General features: G+C 42.4%; 1 protein-coding gene across 1 annotated transcript; it reads right to left on the bottom strand.

Annotated features, from left to right (window-relative positions):
• Positions 1–1207: 1207 nt before the first annotated feature.
• Positions 1208–11649, bottom strand: rnasekb (ribonuclease, RNase K b). The gene is made up of 3 exons (XM_046322357.1): positions 11430–11649; positions 2588–2670; positions 1208–2423 (listed from the first exon to the last, which is right to left on the bottom strand). Exons 1-3 carry the CDS (start codon positions 11505–11507, stop codon positions 2279–2281), a joined length of 306 nt encoding a protein of 101 aa, XP_046178313.1. The 5' UTR covers positions 11508–11649; the 3' UTR covers positions 1208–2278.
• Between the last annotated feature and the right edge of the window lie 10 nt (positions 11650–11659).

Raw genomic sequence — 11659 nt, forward strand, 5'->3', positions numbered from 1 at the left:
AAATTATTTTCCATGCGGGTCTGACTGATGACACAGCCAGTATCAAAGTCACAGTATATTGATTTGATATGGGAAGGAGTGATACGACTTATTCCAAAAGGGAAGCTTTTACCAGTTCAAAGCCCTCATTGTGGAAGGGGATATAGAAGGTCACAAAAAAAGAAAAAGTGTCCAAAACAAGCCAATTAGAAGTTCCTCAGAGGCTGGAGTTGGAGGCAAGAATGCTCATTGAACCGGCCCACCATCCAATCTGCTCCATCACTGATGTCAAGGCCTCTTACCCAGGCAGCTAGATGAGCTTTGATGGAACTGTTATTGATGTGAGTCATACAGTACCTCTTGAAATGACCTTAAAATAACCCTTTGTTCATTGTTTTTAGCTAACGACACCCTCTTTTTGTTCAGATGACACCTGCGAATAAAGTGAATGTGAAAAAGGAGAGCACCAGGAAGTTGATTGAGCGCCACAGCATGACCTTTCAGACTGGTTCTATTGAGGTCTGTCTCTGGAGAGAGCAGGCCCGCAACTGCAATGCTTTGGTTGGAGATGCCGTAAGGGTGACCAATGTGTACTCCAGTGAGTACTTTGACAGTATTTCTCTCAACTCAACTGGAAGAACCAGTGTTTATAAGGTGGGTCCTGTTACTAAGGGCCGGGAGGTCTGCCATTGCCTCTGCTTTTCAAATAGATGATCAGCTCTTTATTGCAGGCTAGTGATATTCATAAAAACCTATAAATGTTATGGTCTCTCTCACTCTGTGGTGTAAATTAGGTCCAGCCAGCTACTTTGGAGACTGTGAGGCTGTCTATTGAAGCAATTGAAAAGTGTACTAAGATGGGGGTGACCATGGAAACAGACAGATGGAAAGCTGAGACCCTTCATTGTAGCATTTGAGATCCTGGTACAGACCTATGGCATTAAACTTGAGACTTTGAAGAGAGGCTTCTTAAGAGAATGCCACCTTTTGCAGAGGCAAAAATACAAGGCAATAGAATTACAACTCTCAAAGATTGAAGTCCATCCTGAATGATAAAAGGTTTTGTGGATGAAAAGTTGGATTACTGGCAACTTTGGCCACATAACCAATGACTTGAGCTAGAATATAATTGTTAATGTATTGATTTGTATTTTCACTTGAACTTTTTCATTTAGTAATGAACTGAGCTGAAGTGGTACACCGCAAACAAATATCATTGAATCCAAGATTTGTCTGAGTTCAGTTTAATTCCGCATGTAAAACCATTGTATTTCACCAGTGGTAAGAGAGGGGTAATGGGTTTCTATCTTTAAACTATTATACACAATGTATTCAGCTAAAAGAAATTGCTTTTATTAGAAGCTGAAAGAGACCTGGATGATGCCTGTATTATAAATACTGTACATAGGGCTCTATTTCAATCTGTATGCGCAATAAAAATATAATGGTAATTTCCAATTGAGCAGACATGCAGCGTTTACCTTCAACGTGGGACCATTGCCTTTAAATTTAAATTGGGCTTTAATGCTGAACTTCTGCAACATGGATCGAATAGAGCCCATCAAACCCCAATGTTTATCCTTGCCACAGTCATGGTTTCTTTTCGGGGAGGTTTGGCTATGGCCTTTTGTCAAACATGTATCGTCAAGGAAGCAATTTCCTTTTTATCCTTCCAGTTTATTGCAGGGAACATCTACAAGAGATTGAGGTCCTTCACATCAAGTACCATTTAGATAGATCCTTTCACATCATTACACTCAGGAAAACAAACACATTAAATAAATATTTCATTCAAACATTTGGTGCACCATATTTTTCTGAGGAACTACTACATAAGTGACTAACAAATTAAGAGCTATATCTCAACAGCATACAATACAACAGCAAACACGAAAGACAGTACATATTTAACCATTTTTGACATATCTCTTGATTTAACAAACATTGACCATTGTGAACTACGATTGCTCTATTGAAATAGATCGTTCTATAGATTTTTTTAAACTTTGTAGTTGTCTGTTGCATCTAGGAATGTGTGTTGAGTTATCTAGCACACATGATGTATGCACTGAAATGGTCCTTGGGGGAACACCATGATCAATTGACAGTTCGAATTTTTGGTCAATTCAATAAATAGTTGTATGCAAATACAAGGAATGATTCATTAGCATATAACAGACATGACTTATGTTGAATGTTTTACTCTGAAGTTACAAATAAATAGCTTTTTATAAGGTTGCTTCCCTTGAACTTGAAATAGAGTGTGTGTGTGTGTAATCTTCTGATGCTGCAGGGGAACTTATGTCACCATGTACTCCTGGCGCTTGTTGAGTCGAACCTGGCAGAGTGACACCGCCCCCACTGCAACATAAATGGCTGCTGCGATGAAGCAGTTGATGCCCACCTGGTTGTAGAGTCCATATATGGTCCCCGGGGGGTTCTTACTGTGGGGCAGAGAGAGATGAAAGAAACAGTTGAGTTTGGGGGAAAACCCAAGAGAGACAACATGGGATGGTTTTCTAAGGGTGAATTCAAAAGGGATCTAAACTAGAAGAGAAACTCAGTTCATTGTAAGAGTCTAATGGTTCCTTTTCTCCACACCACTTACTCATTGCGGATGTCCTCCTCTGTGAAGGGCACGTCCTCAATCAATACAGCAGACTTTGCACTGAAGAAGATCCCCAACATCACCTACAATAGAATAAGAGAATACATATGTTATGCATTATGCACATTCAGTGTAGTCAGAGAGTAAAGGGGTTTGTATTACGGGGCCAATTAGGGCCTGTCATGCCAAATAGTGTCCCCCTCTACGGGATTCGATGAGTTGTAGCTTCTGTTGCCAAAACTTGCAACATTCTGACCGGATTAAGTAATGAACCAAAGCATCCGTTGCTATGCTGGTTACTTGGCACCATTTTACCTCGTAGCAGTTGCGAAGGAGGAGTCCTAGCAGTCCTAGTTCACCTCACCTAGTCCTCGCAAAATGATTATCTCAGATTTGCTCCCCAAGGACAGTGTTTTTGACAGTGACAACCTGCTAACTACTAAAGTGAAAAAAAAAAGACTTGTTTCAAAGAAATTCTATAAAATAGTATTGAGTGCATATGTATTCACCGCCTTTGCTATGAAGCCCCTAAATAAGATCTGGTGCAACCAATTACCTCCAGAAGTCACATAATTAGGTCAATAAAGTCCACCTGTGTGCAATCTAAGTGTCACATAATCTCAGTATATACAGTGGGGCAAAAAAAGTATTTAGTCAGCCACCAATTGTGCAAGTTCTCCCACTTAAAAAGATGAGAGAGGCATGTAATTTGCATCATAGGTCAAATTCAACTATGACAGACAAAATGAGAAAAAAAATCCAGAAAATCACATTTTTGGATTTTTAATGAATTTATTTTCAAATTATGGTGGAGAATAAGTATTTGGTCACCTACAAACAAGCAAGATTTCTGGCTCTCACAGACCTGTAACTTCTTTAAGAGGCTCCTCTGTCCTCCACTCATTACCTGTATTAATGGCACCTGTTTGAACTTGTTATCAGTATAAAAAGACCTGTCCACAACCTCAAACAGTCACACACCAAACTCCACTATGGCCAAGACGAAAGAGCTGTCAAAGGAAACCAGAAACAAAATTGTAGACCTGCACCAGGCTGGGAAGATTGAATCTGCAATAGGTAAGCAGCTTGGTTTGAAGAAATCAACTGTGGGAGCAATTATGAGGAAATGGAAGACATACAAGACCACTGATAATCTCCCTCGATCTGGGGCTCCATGCAAGATCTCACCTCGTGGGGTCAAAATGATCACAAGAACAGTGAGCAAAAATCCCAGAACCCCACGGGGGGACCTCGTGAATGACCTGCAGAGAGCTGGGACCAAAGTAACAAAGCCTACCATCAGTAACACACTACGCCGCCAGGGACTCAAATCCTGCAGTGCCAGACGTGTCCGCCTGCTTAAGCCAGTACATGTCCAGGCCCGTCTGAAGTTTGCTAGAGAGCATTTGGATGATCCAGAAGAAGATTGAGTTTACCAAAAAGTTATATTTTGGTTTCATCTGACCATATGACATTCTCCCAACTACAATGTGATTTTCTGGATTGTTTTTTCTCATTTTGTCTGTCATAGTTGAAGTGTACCTATGATGCAAATTACAGGCCTCATCTTTTTAAGTGAGAGAACTTGCACAATTGGTGGCTGACTAAATACTTTTTTGCCCCACTGTATATAGAAATTAAAAATATATACACACCCACACACAAGGGCATATTCATGAGCTATGCGAGATAGAAAAATTCAATCATAGAGGACTACTGAAATTATATTTCAATGTAGATACGGGAAGCATCCGATTGGCGTTTCCACTCACTACCAAATATGGTGATGTGAGGAAGCCCAGTGGCTGGCAGTGGGAGGAGATGGAGCGAGATGGATTTTGGCAGACATTCTGTTCATATTCTCATGGATGAACCATTATCTCCATACAGTTTTCTGTTTTCAAAACTAGAATCTGTAACAAACAGAGTACTGTATTTTGTAGACTTTAGCCTTTGCCAACGTTTCTAAAAACGGCATTGTTTAGGAGTGCAAAGGCGAATTGAGTTATTTCACGAGTGCAAAGAAATATGCAAATAAATGCTAGAACGTGCCAATAGGATCTCACTAGCTCGTGCTTGGCTCTGCACACATCGTTGTTTGTTCTGCCCACTATGATTAATTTACTCCCAATGGAAACGACAGGCTCTGGTCTACATTGGGTTAGTTATAAAAATCTGTTTTCACCAGAGAAGAAGGTTCATGGCTAGAAGGGCTCTAGCTTTTGTTAGGATTTACTTTTCATAACAGGTTTAGCAGAAATTGCACAGCTGGTTAGGAGAATTAGGCTAAGGTGGGGAAAGGGGTTAGGGTTAGCTAAAATGCAACCCCCCCCCCAAAAAAACAGAATAAAGTTGACCATAGCTGGATGCCATCTAGACATGACCGAGAGGAAGAGTTCAAGCAAGAGGGATAAAGAACAAACAGCAAAAACATACATGATCACTTACAAGTATGAGAACAAACTATTAAAAGACTACCAGAACCCACTGATTTCTCCAATTATATTGAACGAACTACAGGACAAAATACAAACCCTCCAACCCAAAAAGGCCTGTGGGGTTGATGGTATCCTAAATGAAATGATAAAATATACAGACCACAAATTCCAATTGGCTATACTTAAACTCGTTACCATCATCCTCAGCTCAGGCACATTCCCCAATATTTGGAACCAAAGACTGATCACCTCAATCCACAAAAGTAGAGACAAATTTGACCCCAATAACTACCGTGGGACACGTCAATAGCAACCATGGGAAAATCTTCTGCATTATCATTAAAAGCAGACTTGTACATTTCCTCAGCACAAACCATGTACTGAGCAAAATGTCAAAAAATGTTTTTTACCATATGACCGTACGACAGACCACGTATTCACCCTGCACACCCTATTTGACAAACAAACAAACCAAAACAAAGGCAAAGTCTTCTCATGCTTTGTTGATTAAAACCTCTTGAAACTAGGGGGCACTATTTTTAAGTAAACCGCCTATTTCTCAGGACCAGATGCTAGAATATGCATATAATTGACAACTTGGGATAGAAAACACTCTAAAGTTTCCAAAACTGTCAAAATATTGTCTGTGAGTATAACAGAACTGATATTACAGGCGAAAGCAAGTGACTCATGTTTTAAAACCGTTGTGTTCCTCTGCACCCCTATTGGTCACTGAAAGGGATATCAACCAGATTCCTTTTTTACGTATTCCCTAAGGTGTCTACAGCATTGTGACGTAGTTTCACGCCTTTATGTTGAAGAATGAGCATAAACGACTACATTGCGTAAGTGGCCAGAAAAACATACGACATTATAAAATCCATGTAGACAAACAAGTGTGCGGTTAAAATTGGCATAGAAACATTTATTTCCATAGGGCTGGGAGATGAGACTGGGATGCAGCTTACGCCCCACCCTCTTCAAAACATGATATATATATTTAAAAGAATTCGCATGGGCAATAAAACAGTTCGCAGCACCCGGCCTCACCCTACCAGAATCTGAAGTCAAATGTCTACTGTTTGTTGATTATCTGGTGCTTCTGTCCCCAACCAAGGAGGGCCTACAGCAACACCTAGATCTTCTGCACAGATTCTGTCAGCCCTGGGCCCTGACAGTAAATCTCAGGAAACAAAAATAATGGTGTTCCAAAAAAGGTCCAGTTCCCAGGACCACAAAAAACAAAACAGTATATACCTCAGCGCCACAGGTAACTTCCACAAAGCTGTGAACGATCTGAGACACAAGGCAAGGGCCTTCTATGCAATCAAAAGAACATAACATTTTACATATCAATTATGGTGAGAATAATTTGTGGAACGTTTCAACAGGAATCGGTTCCAAAAACATTGTAAATGACAAGGTTGCCAAAAAACAAAGCATACAAAGTTTTAGAACATCCAAGATGGTGTAGCAGTAAGTCGTCCTGTCGTATCATGTCCCTTGTATAGATCGTTCTTTTTCGTTTTTACATATTTTTCTTTGCATATCTTTAAAAACATTTTGCTAAACCTAAGCTTCCAAATACTCTCCTGCAACCCGCCTCACCCAATGTAGCTACTTTTTCCTAAAGTATTTATATTTACTTCGGAACCGGAACCCCTCAACTGAAGCTAGCCAGCTAACCACCAGCTATGCTAGCGGTCTTCAGCTAACCGGTCATCAGCTAACCTTTAGCTCGGAAAGCTCTCGCCAGTTCGAACAATGCGACGCTAACCAGAGCATAACGGACCCATTAATTTTTTTATCCCCGGATTCCCACCGCAAACTGAACATTTTTCAGCTGGATCTTCACAACTAGCTATCTAGCTAAACAGCAACCCCGGATGGTTACTCCTGGCTAGCGTTTCCACCCACTTAGCTTGAAGCTAGCCCGGCCAGAGCACCTGTGCTTACCACCGTAGCATACTCCTGGGCTACAATACCCGGGCCCACGACCGGTCTATCGATGTCACCGCATGAAGAGGAATAAACAGACTCACCCCATCGCGACCTCCCCCAAAGGCTAACTCTCTAGCCCTTGCTATCTCCTTGCTTGCTAATTCGGCCTGCTAACTGCTAGCTTGTTTAGCCCTGGTCCCTAACTGCTACCTTGTTTACCCCGGCCTGCTAACTGTTAGCTTGTTAGCACAGGCCTGCTAACCGTCTGCATCGCCGCGTCCCAAACACTCACTGGACCCATATGTACTTTCTATCTCTTTCCGATTTTTAATTTGTTTATACCTTCCGGAAACCTGCCTCACCCAATGTGATACGGCTATTATTTTTTATTTTTAGAACACACTCAAGAACCTCCAGAAGCTAACCAGCTAACTAGCTACAAGCTATTTAGTCATTGTTAGTTTTTTAACCTGGATAACACTCGCCAGTCCAGCTTCCCTGCCCCATCCACCGCTGGCCCCTGATCACTTGGCTACATAGCTGATGCACGCTGGACTGTCCATTAATCACGGTATTCCATTCTGCTTGTTTGTTTTATCTGTCGGCCCCGTTCACTAGTCAACGCCATTTTACCTGCTGTTGTTGTGCTAGCTGATTAGCTGTTGTTGTCTCACCTACTGTTTTAGCTAGCTTTCCCAATTCAACACCTGTATACTGTATGCCTCGCTGTAGGTCTCTCTCAAATGTCAATATGCCTTGTATACTGTTGCTCAGGTTAGTTATCATTGTTTTAGTTCACAATGGAGCCCCTAGTTCCACTCTTCATACATACCCATGATACCTCCTTTGTCCCACCTCCCACACATGCAGTGACCTCACCCATTACAACCAGCATGTCCAGAGATACAACCTCTCTCATCATCACCCAGTGCCTGGGCTTACCTCCGCTGTACCCGCACCCCACCATACCCCTGTCTGCGCATTATGCCCTGAATATATTCTACCATGCCCAGAAACCTGCTCCTCTCATTCTCTGTCCCCAACGCTCTAGGCGACCAGTTTTGATAGCCTTTAGCCGCACCCTCATACTACTCCTTCTCTGTTCCGCGGGTGATGTGGAGGTAAACCCAGGCCCTGCATGTCCCCAGGCACCCTCATTTGTTGACTTCTGTGATCGAAAAAGCCTTGGTTTCATGCATGTCAACATCAGAAGCCTCCTCCCTAAGTTTGTTTTACTCACTGCTTTAGCACGCTCTTCTAACCCCGATGTCCTTGCCGTGTCTGAATCCTGGCTCAGGAAGGCCACCAAAAATTCAGAGATTTCCATACCCAACTATAACATCTTCCGTCAAGATAGAACTGCCAAAGGGGGAGGAGTTGCAGTCTACTGCAGAGATAGCCTGCAAAGTAATGTCATACTTTCCAGGTCCATACCCAAACAGTTCGAACTGCTAATTTTGAAAATTACTCTCTCCAGAAATAAGTCTCTCACTGTTCCCGCCTGCTACCGACCCCCCTCAGCTCCCAGCTGTGCCCTGGACACCATTTGTGAATTGATCGTCCCCCATCTAGCTTCAGAGTTTGTTCTGTTAGGTGACCTAAACTGGGATATGCTTAACACCCCGGCAGTCCTACAATCTAAGCTAGATGCCCTCAATTTCACACAAATCATCAAGGAACCCACCAGGTACAACCCTAACTCTGTAAGCAAGGGCACCCCCATAGACGTCATCCTGACAAACTGGCCCTCCAAAAACACCTCCGCTGTCTTCAACCAGGATCTCAGCGATCACTGCCTCATTGCCTGTATCCGCTACGGAGCCGCAGTCAAACGACCACCCCTCATCACTGTCAAACGCTCCCTAAAACACTTCTGTGAGCAGGCGTTTCTAATCGACCTGGCCCGGGTATCCTGGAAGGACATTGACCTCATCCCGTCAGTTGAGGATGTCTTGTCATTCTTTAAAAGTAACTTCCTCATCATTTTAGATAAGCATGCTCCGTTCAAAAAATGCAGAACTAAGAACAGATACAGCCCTTGGTTCACTCCAGACCTGATTGACCTCAACCAGCACAAAAACATCCTGTGGCGGACTGCAATAGCATCGAATAGTCCCCGCGATATGCAACTGTTCAGCTGCGGGAGATTCCCTGATCCACCTCTACGCAGACGACACCATTCTATATACTTTCGGCCCATCATTGTACACTATGCTATCTAACCTCCAAAGGAGCTTCAATGCCATACAACACTCCTTCCGTGGCCTCCAACTGCTCTTAAACGCTAGTAAAACCAAATGCATGCTTTTCAACCGATCGCTGCCTGCACCCGCATGCCCGACTAGCATCACCACCCTGGATGATTCCGACCTTGAATATGTGGACATCTATAAGTACCTAGGTGTCTGGCTAGACTGCAAACTCTCCTTCCAGACTCATATCAAACATCTCCAATCGAAAATCAAATCAAGAGTCGGCTTTCTATTCCGCAACAAAGCCTCCTTCACTCACGCCGCCAAGCTTACCCTAGTAAAACTGACTATCCTACCGAACCTCAACTTCGGCGATGTCATCTACAAAATTGCTTCCAACACTCTACTCAGCAAACTGGATGCAGTTTATCACAGTGCCATCCGTTTTGTCACTAAAGCACCTTATACCACCCACCACTGCGACTTGTAAGCTCTAGTCGGCTGGCCCCCGCTACATATTCGTCGCCAGACCCACTGGCTCCAGGTCATCTACAAGTCCATGCTAGGTAAAGCTCCGCCTTATCTCAGTTCACTGGTCACGATGGCAACACCTATCTGCTATCTGAGCAGCTAACCGATCGCTGCAGCTGTACATAGTCTATTGGTAAATAGCCCACCCATTTTCACCTACCTCATCCCCACTGTTTTTATTTATTTACTTTTCTGCTCTTTTGCACACCAATATCTCTACCTGTACATGACCATCTGATCATTTATCACTCCAGTGTTAATCTGCAAAATTGTAATTATTCACCTACCTCCTCATGCCTTTTGCACACATTGTATATAGACTCCCCTTTTTTTCTACTGTGTTATTGACTTGTTAATTGTTTACTCCATGTGTAACTCTGTCTGTTCACACTGCTATGCTTTATGCTTTATCTTGGCCAGGTCGCAGTTGCAAATGAGAACTTATTCTCAACTAGCCTACCTGGTTAAATAAAGGTGAAAAAAAAAAAAAAACAAGCTACGAGGTGAGTTGATGTCTATTCGGCAGCTCGTTTGCTAGGTGAATTGAACGTGCTACTTTGTATGTGTTGTTTGTTGGCAACCTTGTACTTTACAAAGTTTTTGGAATAGATTCCTGTTGGAACGTTCCACAAATTATACCCACCATTCCAATTAGGATCTAACTAACAATATTGGAATCAGATATAGAACCCATTGCCCTTTATGGTTGTGAGGTCTGGGGTCCGCTCACCAACAAAGAATTCTCAAAATGGGACAAACACCAAATTGACTCTGCGAAAAATATCCTCAGTGTACAACATAAAACATCAAATAATGCATGCAGAGCAGAATTGGGCCGATACCCACTAACGATCAAAATCCAGAAAAGAACCAATTCTACAACCACTTAAAAGGAAAACAATTACTTAACCTTCCATAAAGTACAGAGATATAATAAACCTGGAAAAGAGCCCCCTAAGCAAACTGGTCCTCGGGCTCTGTTCACAAACAAACAGAACCCCAGGACAGCAACACAATTAGACCCAACCAAATCTTGAGAAAACACACAGATAATTACTTGACAAAAACAGATAATTACTTGACAAAAACAGAACAACTACAGTGCTATTTGGCCCTAAACAGAGAGTACACAGTGGCAGAATACCTGACCACCGTGACTGACCCAAAATTAAGGAAATCGTTGACTATGTACAGTGAGCAGAGCCTTGCTATTGAGAAAGGCCGCAGAAGGCAGATCTGGCTCTCAAGAGAAGACATGCTATGTGCACACTGGTTTAAGCCACAACATTTTTTTTAATGGTCCGAGTTTTAAAAATGAAGATTTCTGAAAGCTAATAATGCGACCACTGATTGTGACACATTCCTACCTGCAAACGGGCACACCGGTGAAGTAAATTACATTTTATTTAACATTCTGGTTTGTAGAGGTCGTGAGAGGAAACTTTCCTGATCCAAATGCTCATTTATGCCCGACGTTGAATCCAATGCAATTCAACATCTGGTCTCCAGGCTGCTAGCTAGCTTGCGGCTGCCCAATTGGGCTCTAATTATCAGATAATGAAAAGCTAAAGTTACTTTAGCACACAATCACCTACAGGTGTCTTATCAAAAACCATGACTGTTAAGTAGCTAATATCGAAAGGTGGAAATATTGACACGACCTATAACTAACGCTAGCTATAGCAGATACTTTACTGGCAAGGATGGGGTGGGAGCTAACGTTAGCCAGCTAATCCTTACCAGCATGATGACTCCCCATATGCTGATCACTATTCCACAAGCGGCCATTTTCGGACCACAGAATAAAAGGGATGGCATTCTTGTACTTTATATTTTCTAACAAAATAAACAAGTTCGATACACTAATCTAAAACAGTATTTTCTTTTCTCAAAGGACGAGCGTCGTCCTAGACTGCATCAGATGACAATCGTTTCCTTCGTTCATTTCCGTAAATGTTCGTCTATTTCGG

Source organism: Oncorhynchus gorbuscha, linkage group LG02 (assembly GCF_021184085.1).
Source record: "Oncorhynchus gorbuscha isolate QuinsamMale2020 ecotype Even-year linkage group LG02, OgorEven_v1.0, whole genome shotgun sequence".
Lineage (NCBI taxonomy): Eukaryota > Metazoa > Chordata > Actinopteri > Salmoniformes > Salmonidae > Oncorhynchus > Oncorhynchus gorbuscha.